This window comes from Talpa europaea, assembly GCF_964194135.1.
Source record: "Talpa europaea genome assembly, chromosome: 1".
Lineage (NCBI taxonomy): Eukaryota > Metazoa > Chordata > Mammalia > Eulipotyphla > Talpidae > Talpa > Talpa europaea.
Window position 1 is genome coordinate 93,817,296 of NC_140073.1, and position 14,518 is coordinate 93,831,813.

Here is a 14,518-nt window from a genome sequence, read left to right on the forward strand (position 1 = left end):
ATAATTTGGCCCAAAAAGTGAAGATTAGTTAAGTGCATGTTAATTAAGTGCATGCTGTCAGCTATGGACCTACCTCATTGAGGATTTGAGTGGCATTCTTTGCTCTTAACATGTCAGGTGTATCTTCCATTTCAGTGAGACCCTTTCCACGGATGCTTTCCTCTAAATCTTTCCTGTACTCTTTCTATGTCACAAAATAAAAAACAACAGTACTGACAAGACAGTCTGGATTGTAGTCTTAGTGAAAAGGCAAAAAAAAAATCCTTCTAATTTTAAACACTTACAGCTTAGTATATAAAAATATGAATAAGGACAGGGTACGAGTTTCATCAGTTAATATTAAATATCAAATTGAAAAGCAGAAATTAATAGAATGCTAGGATAGCACATTTTATTAGGTATTCAATTTTAAAAATTAGAAGAATTAACATTGGTGACAGATTAGGTAGTGGTAACAAACACATGGGAACCCAACCTGAAACCCTTTAGGTTAGGTGGTGATGAAAATTGCAGAGGAATACACTGGTGAAAGTCATTTAGTGCAGTTATTTGGATCAAGAGGGAAAGAAGAGATTAAGTGGGCATTACCTCGCTGGCTATTTTGGTTGCATATTTGACATGCAGCAGAGCTGGTGTAACCTCCAGACCAGTCAGGTTTCTGCCTTTAATGGACTCTTCATAGTCTTTCCTATATTCTTTCTAATGTAAGAAGAATAGACAAGTTAAAAAATAATCTTTATTATACTTTATTTCTCAATACTAGGGAAAAAATAATCCCAATATTTTCTATGCATGACTTTTCAACTTGATCATAGTTCTGCCTCATGGTCACAGAGTTGAACTTGTCTGTTTGTTCTGGAAATAATTTGTTTAGAGCAAATGGCCCAGAGGAAACTTGGAGATTGAGAAACTTTAATGGATCCCTAATCATCTGCCTTGTATTGTGACTGAAGCAGGCAGGAGAAACGATGTGCCACCAAAACTGTAAATCCATTGTCCTCTCTCCAAATGGCTTTTGTTTTAAGGCAATTAAAAATTCTACCTCTGGAATAAAAGTGACTCAAGAGAAAGAAACAACCTAATTAGGGTAAGCCTGAGGGCACCAAATACAAATTTGGCCTTTTCCATAATGAGGAACTATTATGTTTAATCACTGAATAGTAGTCAGTGAGGCACAGAGAAATCCTAAATATTTATACACTTCTAAGGGAAAGGGCCACAACAAGCCCTACCTCCTCTCAATCACTGAAGTAAATATTTCAGAGGGAGGCAAAGTATAGCTGTCAAAACTCTTTATGCAAATTTTAATTTTATAGAATTTAATTAAAAATTTACCCCAAAATTACAATTATTTTAAACTTTTAGTTATTCGGGATTCTATAGACCAGCAACTGCTACTTTAATTAAATGCCATGTATCTATGTCCCATAGAGAGGGAATAAAATGAACCCAAAATGCCTCGTGCCCAATTCCTAAGATGCAAAACAAGATTTTATTTTTTCTCCACTATTGGTTAAAATAAATAAATATTTTAGATGTCTTTGCTTGCATGACTAAAATAAGAAATATGGTATCTTGAATTTTGATAAGTATTCTCATCACTAATCTCCTTTGTTTGGCTTGGAGCTTCCTATTAAGAGAAGAGGAATCCAATGCCAATGATGCATCTTTGTGGAAGGAACTTTTAATTCATCAAAGAAAAATTTAAACACTTTTCTATACAATTTGATTTGTGCTAGGAACAGTTTGCTATACTGTAATTCTATGAAACTGATAAGCAAGATGAAACACATGGTAAGTCCTATTTTGAACTTTTTTTTGTAACTGAACCACAGGATTTCTGAGATAGAAACAATTTTGACCAACACACGTTAAAGAATCCACCATTATCTATCACTTTTGGATAACAGAAGGATGGCTATGCTTTGGGGCAGTGTTTGTTTTCATTAGTTTGATGGTATGTTTATTGTGTGGTGTGTTTTTGCAGAACTTACCCCACTTTGCATCTGCTGAGACTCTTTGGCAGTAAGGTATGTTGGAGTTTCAAAATCCAACATGGGTTTTCCTCGTTCCTTTTCATATTTTTCTTTGTATTTCACCTAGTGATGAAAAGCCTTGTTAGTTATCGCAACTTTGCTCAATTTGTAGCAGAGATAATTTTAGGGTAGATTATTTAAATCTATACATTATGTACATTTAGGTGACATTTCTTTATCGCTCAAAATAGTTCCCTGTTGTATTTCAGATCCAGTACCATTTTGCTGTTGCCTAGGGGGAAACCACCATTAGTGCCCATAATGCAGAGTCAGGATTTGTATTTAATTCAAAGAGACAATAGGTTCACTGCATAGAATCAGTTGAGAGAAATACTGTACAAAAAATGCATGGGGAAAATCATCCACACTGAGATTTGTTTGTGTAGATGTGAATATTTTAACCAGACCATAAGTCAATGTTTCCAATAAAACAACAACAAAAAAAAACCCTCCAGTTTTTCTTTCATAAGAACTGTTACAAGAGACCAGGGGTCTTTACACATGTTTAAGTCAATTAATCTCTATGGGTTATAACTGGTTACACATTTAATGCAGTCAGCGTAAACTGGCATAGAATGAAAATGAGTTCACCTGTTAATAGCCCGACTAACAAACCTGATGTTCTCAAAAGCTCCCTCCCAAGGCTACTGTATAAATACAATCTGTTAGGATAATAACATGTGGTAGTATTGGGGGGAATTATTAGGGATTCATATTTTATAGATGAGAAATTGAGAGGCAGAGGCCTTTGTTCTCTCAGCATCTAAAGGCAATGCTCACTCACAGCTGTCTTGCTGGTAACAGGACTTCAGAGTAGACAACCTGCAGGGCACCTGCCGCTTTGCAGATGACACGAAGACGTTCTAGTAATTTAGTTCTCTGGTTTATTTTTTAAATATTTTTCTTTTTTTTTTTTTTTAGTAAGATTTATTTAGTTATGCATGCAAGAACTGGGGTACAGGCCAGAGGATTCACCAGAGACAGAGTGGGGAATAAAACAGGCAGATCAACTTAAATACACTGCTGAGGGGAGCAGCAGTCGAGTCAGGAGAGGTCTGCTGAGCCATGTGGGTAGCTCCTTGGCTGGGGATCGAACTCATGCTGCAGTGGCTGTGGACAGCTTCATAGATTAGTCTTAACCCCTTGCACCACAAGGGAGGCCTCTAGTTCTCTTGTTTAATGCCCAATGGATAATCTAAATAATGCTGAATTTGTGATACAGGAAGTCATACGATAGCAAACTCCTTCTTTGGGTTTTTCTGCTAAGAATCTTAATTATTTTTAAAGTTTTGCCACTTCTTAAATACCCAGAAACTACTTAAAAGGTGATCTGATCATATTATTTCTTTCTTAAAATCCTCCTAAGGCTCCTATCATCCATTGTGTTTCCTAACCTGGGTACAGACTCATGGGGGGCACATTAGGTTTATTATAAGGGACTTGACCCACTTGTAGCATAATCCGTATGCTTTCAGTCCCCCAGATAACACGTATTGCACATACATGCACTATTTACCCAATACATGTCAATGCAGCTATGATTTATAACAAGAAAATTTGCTTCAAGTGGTACTAATTCAAACCTTTTTTATCTGTGGGCATTTTCTTAACTAATGGTTACTAAAATCCTAACTATTCTGGGTAGCATGGATAGTTTGAAACTATTAAAGTTTTTGATCTGGTGGGAGAATGTGCATGAGGAAAAATGTCAGTCTTTATGAACTTACTAAGCTCTGTATTTCTGTGGCCTCTTTCAGGTGAAGCTGCTCCAGGTTATCTGGTATTGTGTGGTAGTGGCCTTTACTCTTCTCATAGTTCTTCTTATACTGGTACTGAGGGGAAGGAGGTAAAAAGCACATGTTCATGAAAAAGCTTCTCAGCTTCTTTTTCCTCTGTAGACTAGCTATTTACACAGCAGCATTATCAAGGGAAAAGCAAAATTATCAAACATTAAATAAGGGGTAGGAAAAGTTTGAAAGGATGAGGATTCAAGTTCTGCATTGTCAGGATGTGACACTTAATATGACTATTCAAAATAGATATTAAAAGTGAAAACTTAAAATTGAAAGAAACTATTTCAAACAACACTTCTGTGTTGTTAGAGGGAGAAAAAGGATTGGTTAATTGGGGGAGGGGTAGTTTAAATATTAAAAAATAGAAGCATTTTAATATTCTGATTGGTGCTATAGTCAATGGAGAACTGCTTGAATTACTTTTGTAAGTTGGAAAAATTGAACTCAAACAAGATATGAGCTTTCTGACCAATCCAGTGTCTCAATGACAGAGCAGGAGATGCATGTAAGCTCAGAGAGAAGGAAGTTAGCTGTTACTGGGTGAAACAAGCTGTTGCCTGCAGCAAATGCTTTGAGCTTACAGAACTGGCAAGTTGGCTTGTACTCAGGACATGATTCATTATCAGAGATTCTTTCATATCAGTCACAGGTTTGTGAAGTTTCTTCAGGTCAGCCTTATATTTAACCTACAAGTTAAGGGGGGGAAAAGAAATCATGGAAATAGAAAAAGGACCAACAGAAACCATAGTAAAATAGTCCATCCTGAAAAAAATGTTAGCGATTGTGATGAACAACCAAATCTCATTTATGGTAGCCACAAAGTGAAAACAACGCACATGTCCTTCAACAGATGAATGAAAACAAAATGTGGTATATACATACAATGGAATATAACTCAGTCATGAGAACGTATATAAGCTGTAAGGATGAGCCTTGAAAACATTATGCTAAGTGAAACAAGCCAAAAATGGACAAATATTGTATGATCCCACTTACATGCATTCTCTAATAGGCAAATTCATAGAGATAAGAAGTAAGTTAGAGATTACCAGGGACTGAGACCAAGGGGAAATGGATAAATACTGCTCAACAATTAGAGTTTTTGTTCACAGTGATGAATTATTTTAGAAATGATGATAATAGTTGGAAAATATTGTGAGCGTATTTTATACCACTGAGTCCACACATAAAAGCAATTAAAACAGAAAATTTCATGCCATGTATTTTACCACAGTTTACAAAAAAAGTACCTCGCTGGCAAGATTATTAGCATCTTGCATGACTTTGTAGAGCTGGCTGTCTTTAGGATTGTACTTTGGTGTTTTGCCCTTCTCTTTGTTGAAATTTTGTCTGTATTGAACCTAAGAGTAAGAGCAAAAATGCAAATTATTCCTGAACATCCACTAATTTGAGGACTGAAGAATGGAGCAAATAAAAATGCAAAGGAATATACAGGAACTGATCATATATTACCTAAACTAAAACACTTTTAAGAGTAAAGGGGAACATCGTTAACAATTATTTTTAGACAACAGGCAATCAAAAATAAGGTCAAGAGACAGTATTTGCCTTGCTTATTTTTATATTACTCAGAGGTATGAAAGAATCATGCAAAATGTATCAGTTTTATATGCATACAAACACATACACACACACAGAGCCTGAGGACATCTGCTCACTCCTAGTTCCTATGTCAGGTGGTCAACATTTGAATAAAATAATAAAGGTGACTGCATCTGCTTAGGTTCTAGAAGTTAGAATCTTGACACCTGTATGTTAGCAAGTTCCCACAGGTGACTCAAGTGTGACTCAGTCCCTTGAGGTGTAATTCTTACTGCCTGGGGAAAGGTTTCAGTAGGACCTGACAAGTTGATGTTTTTGTCACATGAAGATAATTAAACACCCCAAAACATATATCCATAAATGGAAAAGTGGAGAATGAGAAAGGCCTAGAGATGTTAGAGGGAAATAATAAAGAAGATTCTCAGCACAAATTTCATGATACAACTTTTCAAAGTTCTGCAGGGCTATCCAAGTTGCATATTCATTTTGGGAGTCACTATTGCTGCAAGCAGTTTTACATGAGAGTTGCTGCTTTTCCATCTGCATTACCTGGCTGCTCAGCTTGGCTGCTTTCTTGGCCATTTCAATGTCTGGGCGACCAAGCATGCTTAGCCCATGGCTGCCTTCCTTGCGGTGCTTAGCTCTGTACTCCACCTGAATCAAAGAGAAGCAAAATGGATGATACAGTATAGGTAGTGATTTGTATAACTTGTTGGCAGTGACCGCTTGGGACCCGGTATATTTTCACAACAGCCTCACCTCGCTGGCCTGTTTGGCCGCCTGCGTGGCCTTCTTGATGTCTGGTCGATCGGCCACTGTGGTGTAATGCAGGTTTTCTTTGGCGTCTTTTTTATAAGCAACCTTTATTTGGAGAAAAAAAAATGTTCTTACTTGAGAGAGATGCTATCTTTCCAAAAGTCCTCATTAGGCACAAGGAACCATTTTATTAAAACCAAACCAATTCCATCACCATATTTTCTTTTTAAACTACTACATATAGAAATTAGGGGGTCCATTCACTGGAACCATCCTAACAAGCTCCACTGTCTCAGGTGGGCTTGTGAAAGTATCCAGAGGGGGCACTTACATTGCTCTGCTTCTTGGCCACTTCCATAGCATGTTTCACATCTGGGGGTTCCAGCATGATGGAATAGTTGGATTTCCCTTTCTCTTTGACAAACTTCTTTTTGTAATTTGTCTAAACAAAGCCAGAATTGTTTATGTGAACAGAGGAGTTTGGGAGCAGAATTGTTTTGCTTGAAGGTTTATGAGAAGAGCTCTGATAAAAACCACACCTGCCCACTTTGACATCTGCATGGGACAAAGCTCTCTGTCCAACACTGAAACTACAGGGTAATTTTTGCAGAGTCAACTGTGAGAAAATTAAACTCTTTCATTCACCATTTCTACCTTTTACAAACCTATGGGCCCATATAGGTTTTGTAAAATATAAAGGCATATTTATTAAAGCAATATTGACTGGAGTAAAGTGGGCAGAGATTCCTGAGGTATAAAGAGGCAATTTTACTTCTCTAAGATTGTTTAGCAGTTTAATGACAGGGCTGGCCACTCTCAATCAGCAATGCTTCCTCCCCTTAGTAACACCAGGTTAGTAATTGCATAACATGTCAGGGGCAAGACCCACACTTGCCATAGTTGTCCTATTGGGCAGTCAATAAATATTGAGTCTCTTTCAAAAAAGAGTTCAAAATTCACATATATGTATAGAAGGTAAAGGAAAGCATTTGTAAGTCAAAGGGTAGTTTACAGGGTAGTGGCATTACTGCCACTTAGAGTCCTGGGGCTGATCACTCACATCACTGACATTCTTGGTCACTTTCTTGACATGAACAGTGTCCCGGGTCTCCGGTAGTGTTGTGTATGAGCCCTGGGCCAAGTGCTTCTTGACATAGTCCTTGTACTTGTTCTGAGGGAATTCATAGTTAGAGTTAGCATGTCTGCCTGGGACATGAGTCCAAGATGTAAGCAGAGCATATGGGTTGCTGGAGGGTTACCTCAGACACCAGATTACTGACGGTCTTTGCCAGAAGGATTTGAGGGGTGTCAGGCACAGCATGACAGGTTCCTCTTTCCTTGACATGTTTCTCTTTGTATTTCAACTGCAGAGGTGAGAAGAGTATTTCTTTAGTTCCTCTGTGTCTCCTGTATATTTTTATCAAGTCCCAAGTCACCAGACAGAGCTGGGAGATGAGCATCATTGACACAGTAGGAATATGAAGCTCAATAAAATATTTGATGTTGGAAATCTTGGAAAATATACAAAAGGGATTTTATCTCTTGTAGGTTGAGTCTTCCTTCAGTAACAGTTAAAATGGATCTCACAATGACTTTTTATACATATACCTTGGTTCAAAGCACTTTCAACTATGCTGTTTCAGCCTCTCCCAAACCCCAGGAGATATTAATATTCCTCCTTCATAGATGAAGAAACTGAAGCATAGGAAGAAAATGATCTGGTAAAAAAATGAAGTTCCTTTGTAGAATCTAGCCAGGACTTCCTAATTCTTATTGCGAAAATTATCTTGTGGTGCAGAATAAATCATGAATGGTCATCTGGATGTAATAGTTTCCTAATGCTGCCACCCTGCACTACCATATCACTGGGGTTCACTGGGGAACAGGGTCATATTCCAGGACCCACCCCAAGCCTCTACTGTAGCAGCCCCCGTCTGTCCATTCCTGGTGGTTCCTGGGGACAGTGCTGCAGAAGATGGCCCTGGGTGAGGCTGGACCTTGAGGAAGGGACTGGATACTTACATCACTTTCTATTAAGGAATTCCTCAGAGCCAGCACCATATCTTTATCATCAGTGACAGAAAGCTTGCAACCCTTGAGGAACTCTCGGTCCAGCTTATATTCAAACTGTAACCGAATAAAGGCAGAAAAAGATGAAAAGGTAGACAGGCCCTGGAGAAGGTCAGTCCTTGACTAAGCCTCTAAGGAGTCCTCCTCTTACAGCGCTAAGAGGACTTGTCACCAGAATGGGGGAAGAGGCTTTCCAGACCCTCACTGTGTGTTGGGCTCCTCCATTGCACACCCCTAACCAGGACCAGATCTTCCCAGACTGCTCATTCCCTCTTCCTCCCAGCCTAGCTCACGATTCTGAATTGTCTGCCTGGGTCCAGCCCTCAGAGACCAGGTTCTGTGACCAGGTGGCCCTCTGCTCCTCACAACCCTCCCATCCTTCTTGGATCTCAAATAAGCTAGGGTTAAAATCTGTGACTATGATTATTATGCATAATTATTGATTTTTCCCTATCTCAGATATGTCAAGCAGTTCCATCTGCCTTTTCTATCTCACATCGCTTTGCTGCAGGGATGACTTGGCAGCCTGGATGAAGTCTGGCCGGTCAGGGATCCACCTCCAGTAGGCTTTGTTGGCTTCATACTGCTTCTTGTAGTCCAGCTGTTTTTAATAAGAAGAAAATAAAACACTTCATTCAATAGACTGAATTCAAAACCACACATGTGGCACAGAGAAACACCTCATACATGCTAACATTCAACAAATCATGGCTTCTTACACAAGAGAGAACACCAATTAAAATTTCTGTACAATGTATGCAGTTAGGCAGCCACTCAAGTGGGCATCTAGTAGAACCTTTTGGTCTCATTACAGGGACCATAATTTCTAAAGACTGGAGGTGAAATGATTCTTCAAACTCTGCCAGTATATTTAATAGCTTAAGGATTTCCATAGGCAAGTACTTTTAATTTCTAGCTGAATTCAGATTTATGTTTTTTTTTAAATTATCAAACACTTATATTTATACAGTGCCAGGTATTTTTAAGTGCTTAATAAATATTAACTTATCTAATCTTCCTAACAACTGCATGAATGGAAGGCAGAGGAACTGCCCAGAAGTGTTAAATAACTTGCCCAACATGAAAGTGCTAGTAACGGTGGAGATGGGATTCAAACCCAGGCAATCTGGCCTCATAGGTCCTCTGCACTTACTAGATGTACATCTGTGCTAGAGGACTGGCTGCCGTGTGCTCAATCTAAGGCGAGAAGCATGTATAACTTAGATTGTGTGTCACTGGGAAGAACCTCAACAGAAGAGATGAAAAAAAAAAAAAGAATTCTTATACCCAAAGAAGCTTAAAAATTCCCAACTAGGCTTAGGAAAGTTTCCGGCACTTACATTGGTATTGACTTTGTAGGCATCTTTGGCTGCTTTGATATGAACAGCATCTGCCTCAATGGTGCAGTTGGACTTATTTCTTTGGTAAACCTCTTTGTATTTCAGCTGTGTGAGGGAACATAGTGATAAGGTTATTTTTTTTACAGCTGCCTACTATGCATTTTAAAAAACAAAACAAAACAAAAAAATAAAACCATGAGTATAGTATACACTACATTTTTTTAAAAGATTTATTTATTTATGCATAAAAGAACTGGGGTACAGGCCAGAGGTGTGGGGGTGAGAGGATTCACCAGAGACAGGTTGGGGAGCAGAACAGGCAGATCTACTGAAATACACTACTGAGGGGAGCAATGGGTGAGTCAGGAGACGTCTGCTGTGCCATGTGGGTAGCTCCCTGTCTGGGGATCGAACTTGTGCTGCAGTGGCTGCAGAGAGCTTTAAAGGTTGTATCTTAATCCCTTGCACCACCAGGGAGGCCCTACACTGCTTCTTAAGACAGAATAGATCTGTTGTGGAGAAAGGAGGCAACCATGTACTTTTTGTTCTTAGATCTTAAAACCAGCTCCCCCAGGTTACATTGAGCAGGTTTACTACTGTCCCCTAGGATTTATGTCACCTGAACTTGTGCTGAAAGGGTCAGCTGGAAAGCTATCCAGGTGTGTTTTCTCTTCCCCAAATCAGAAGATCCTGAGTTCAGAACATCTTGAAAACATTTCCCAATTGCACAAGTTCACCCAGATGGAACTAGTCTTGCCTTCCTTGTAAGCCTTCACTATTCTAGCTATTATCATGTCATGTTGTAATTATTTGCATATCTATATATTCTTTAATTAAACTGAACTCTTAGTGGGCAACAACTGTGTATCATTCATCATCTAATTCCTAGAGACAGGCACATAGAACCCATAATTCTTTGGTGAAAGAACAAAAGGATACACGCAGTTAGCACTGTCATCCTGGCTAGTGCTACATCAAGCAAATTTGGGTATATGTGGTTTGGGTGCAGGTGGGAGGGACAGGAAAGGCCCAGCCACTGCAGACTGACAGGTACTTTCCCAATCCTGGCCTGAGATTTCTAGTTTCACCCATTTTTGCTACACTTAATTCCAGGCCCCCATTTGGGCCTTCTTGCTAATCTTTATGGAACGATGCTAGGTTTTAATGTGATTAAGTTCTTTTTGTTAATTATAAAAAGATTGTGTTAACCTATGTTTTTATTAATAATTTCAATTTAGGTAACATATTAACATAATTTTTAAAATTTTATTTTTTATATATTAATTTTTTTTGCATTATTGTTCATTTTCAAACAATATTTGCTTCCCAAATGTAGTTAAGTTCTAAGTAAAACTGTTCTAAAGAAGCCATACTAGTACTGATAAATTTGCTTGGTCATAAGAATCATAATTTCCTATTTCACCATAGATCAAATAAATCAGTATTTCCAGGGGAAAGGTCTAGAAATCTTTATTTTTTATCAATATTTTCATCAATATTTTTTTGTACAATCAGAATATTTGGGAAAATAGATGCTAAAATGCTTTTTTTTCCTACTCTGAGAAGAAACAGGCTTCTCCACATGATGACACTCCATAGAAGATGTTTATGAATATAGAATGTTCATGTTTGAAGAATCATAATTTATTTTTTTAAAGATTTATTTATTTATTTATATAAGAACTGGGGTACAGGCCAGATGCGCGGAAGGATGAGAGCATTCACCAGAGACAGAGTGGGGAACAGAACAGGCAGACTGATGAAATACACTGCTGAGAGGAGCAGTGGGCATGACAGAAAGGTCTGCCGCGCCATGTGGGACCCTCGCTGGCAGGCCAGGATTGAACCGGTGCTGCAGAGGCTGCAGATAGCTTCACAGCGTAGCGCTCAACCGCCTGTGCCACCAGGGGAGGCCCAAGAATCATAATTTATTTGAACATGAAAAATATGAACAAAGCTTCACACATTTCTGCCTTCATAGAGCACTGAATATATTTCACATTTTTCATGGTAACTCAGGGTCAACGGTATAAATATATATGTTCATTGACCAAAGAGTTTCTGAGCATAGGCAAAAAATTCCAGGCCATAAGGCAAGTCTTTGGGGTGGGGATGAGTCATTTCATAGTTATTTTTATTATTATTTCTGTTGTACATGTAGTCTTGGAGTTCTTTAAAATATGAAACTGTTTATCCAACCTAAAATGATAGTTTTCTATCACAGAATCAGCTATATATATGAAAATTCATGATTACAGTATCTTGTCCAATTCTGAGATTTAGAATATACCGTGCTCCTCTTAGTCAAGATAAAGGTTATAGAGTATTGCTAGCATTTATAGCACATTTTCAAAACGGCCTCAACAATATCTCCAACCCACAGGATTTTCTGCAATGTGACCTTGCTATCTGTCCATTCAGATATGACTTTGATCTCTTTATCTCTAGAATATGGGTGTGTGCTGTGCCCAATAGAATGTGGCTAAATAACTGTCAGTTCTCAGAGCCATTAACTGTTCTGGAAACTTCTATTCTTGCCTCTGAGAACCCAACCTCTATATTAGAAGATATTCAAACCATGCAGAAAGGCCACATAGGGATGTCCAGTCTATATAATAGCAGAGTTCCCAGTCCACAGCTGCCACCAGCTATGTGACTGAGCCATCCTAAACATCCCAGCCCACCTGGGTCTTGGCTGCCCACTGAAAGCACATGGTGTAAAAATTCCATTTGGCTGTACTCAGTCAACTCACAGAATAACAAGCAAAAAAAAGATGATTATGTTGTATGCCACTAAGTTTTAGGATGGTTGTTACACAGGAATATATAACTAGACCAGGGTTTGTACCATCGCATTAGAAAGAAGCCAAGAAGAAAGAGCACCAAAGGCATTCCATACTTACATCACTGACTTCATCTTTGACTTTGCGGACATGCAGCAACATAGGAGTGTCATGAATTGTGGTGTAGCCTCTGGGTTTGGCCTTGTTGTATTCCAATTTATAAAGTATCTAAAGGAGATGAAAAAGCAGAAAGAGACAATGCTGTGTGTTACAATGCACAATTTACAATGTGAAAATTAAAATACAGAGTTTTTTTTTTTTTAATCTATAGAAAGGAAAGAGAATGCCACAAACTCAGCAGGTGCTTAGATGCTTCCCATTAAGGCCCAATTTCTCCCAAATACTGCATTTGCCAATTTGGTAGCAGCAATTCTTTATTGTAAAAGAGGAGTCCAGAGCATAGGAGGACTTTTCATATTCCTGCCTCCTTCCCATTAAATGGCAGTAGAGTCTTTCAGACATTGTGACAGTTAAATTGCCCCCTCCACTTTTATAAAGCCCCCCCAAGTTTGAGAATCCATTCAGACTTTGTCATGCTTACATCGCTGATTTGTTTGTTGACTTTTGTAGTACGAAGGTGTTCTGGAGTATCGACAACTGAGGTAAATTTGTCCTTTGTTTTTTCATATTTTTTCCTGTACCTGATCTAAGTTGTGGGAGAGAAGAACAAGTTAATTCGAGGAAGTAGAATAAAGGATTTTAAAGAATCTAATTTTCCTCTTGTGATAGTCCCACAGCAAACGGTGGAATTATCACATAAACTACAGAGGTGGGGGATGGTGTGTTTGTTATCTTCTAATCCTCACTGGATTGCTGTTTGGTAGCAACAGTGTAATGGAGTGAGCAAAAATAATAATGATGATGATGCAAATAATACTGATTAAAGTTATATTTTCCAGTGTATTTTGTATTCATGGAAAATGAAGCCCAGAGAGGTTAACAGACTAAGCTCAGGGCACATATAGAATGAATCTCAGCTGGGACCAGCTCCAGACACTTTTTCTTTTTAAAGATTTATTTATTTATACAAGAACTGGGGTACAAGCCAGATGTGCAGGAGGGTGAGAGGATTTACCAGAGACAGTGGGGAACAGAATAAGCAGACCGACCAAAATACACTGCTGAGGGGAGCAGCAGGAGAGACAGGAGAGGTCTACTCGCCATGTGGGTGTCTCATTGGCTGGGGGGGATCGAACCAGCACTGCAGAGGCTACAGACAGCTTCACAGCACTGCACTCAACTGCCTGTGCCACCAGGGGGGCCCCAGACACTTTTTCTATGAACACTGACAAGTAATGATTTATTCAGAATATGATACATTTAATATACATGTTCTCTTAAGGTATGTTTCCATATCAAAGATGAAATAAACATAAAATAAAAATTAAGTGTGATAATGATCATTTAAATGATACAAAATATCATTTAAAAAACACAATCATTTTATCATTCAAACATGCACTCATTCTTGCAGTTTCCAAGTAATTATATTTTTCATCCACAAAAGCTATGTCAAGCAGTACAGCTACAGATAGAAGCACAATTTCATGCATAGTATTTGATGATCATATCAAGGAAAGAAAAAAGTTCAGGCAAACTTTTCTCCAGTTCCCTATGAACTGGATGTTCATAGGGAAACTTTATCCCCCCTCATTTCACGTGTTGATTTAATGTTAAAGTTAGGTGATAAAGCAAGTTGCTAGTATAAAAGATTGATTTAAAAATTTTTGTGGGGCCAATGACATTTTATTAACATTGCATCTAGCAATTATTACTGTTTTTCCTTGCTTCCACTTTACATTTCAGCATGTGATGGAAAGGTGGGAGTGGGTGTTTCAGCTGGACTTGTAGGAAGACAATGTTGTCAGTAACCTTGTCGGCAAATGTATATGTAAGGACCAATGTGCTAGCAAATTTAGCATCGAACTCAAGAAGGGCCAAGAATATGTACAATATTCAGAAGCTACACTGTAATCCTACTCTCTCTCAAATGGCACAATTGTAGTGATCATTGAACTGGGACATATTAAATTTAAATATTAAATGACCTTTTAAATGTTGAATCTACTTAATATCCTCAGTTGCTATGGAATCTAAGGAATTTATTTCTTCGGAGC

The 14,518-nt window shown here is 38.3% G+C and overlaps 1 protein-coding gene across 1 annotated transcript in view; it reads right to left on the reverse strand.

Moving 5' to 3' along the window:
- The window catches only part of NEB (nebulin), a gene marked incomplete at both ends in the record, with an annotated part of 193,074 nt that overhangs the window by 22,294 nt on the left and 156,262 nt on the right, over positions 1–14,518 (reverse strand). Inside the window, 16 exons of the mRNA XM_084236383.1 lie at positions 74–184; positions 589–699; positions 1,995–2,099; positions 3,764–3,868; positions 4,411–4,515; positions 5,080–5,190; positions 5,942–6,046; positions 6,152–6,253; positions 6,480–6,590; positions 7,209–7,319; positions 7,408–7,512; positions 8,171–8,275; positions 8,715–8,819; positions 9,559–9,663; positions 12,462–12,569; positions 12,943–13,047. Of these exons, the coding sequence (XP_084092509.1) occupies positions 74–184; positions 589–699; positions 1,995–2,099; positions 3,764–3,868; positions 4,411–4,515; positions 5,080–5,190; positions 5,942–6,046; positions 6,152–6,253; positions 6,480–6,590; positions 7,209–7,319; positions 7,408–7,512; positions 8,171–8,275; positions 8,715–8,819; positions 9,559–9,663; positions 12,462–12,569; positions 12,943–13,047 (1,710 nt within the window). The remainder of the gene's footprint in view (positions 1–73; positions 185–588; positions 700–1,994; positions 2,100–3,763; positions 3,869–4,410; positions 4,516–5,079; positions 5,191–5,941; positions 6,047–6,151; positions 6,254–6,479; positions 6,591–7,208; positions 7,320–7,407; positions 7,513–8,170; positions 8,276–8,714; positions 8,820–9,558; positions 9,664–12,461; positions 12,570–12,942; positions 13,048–14,518) is intronic.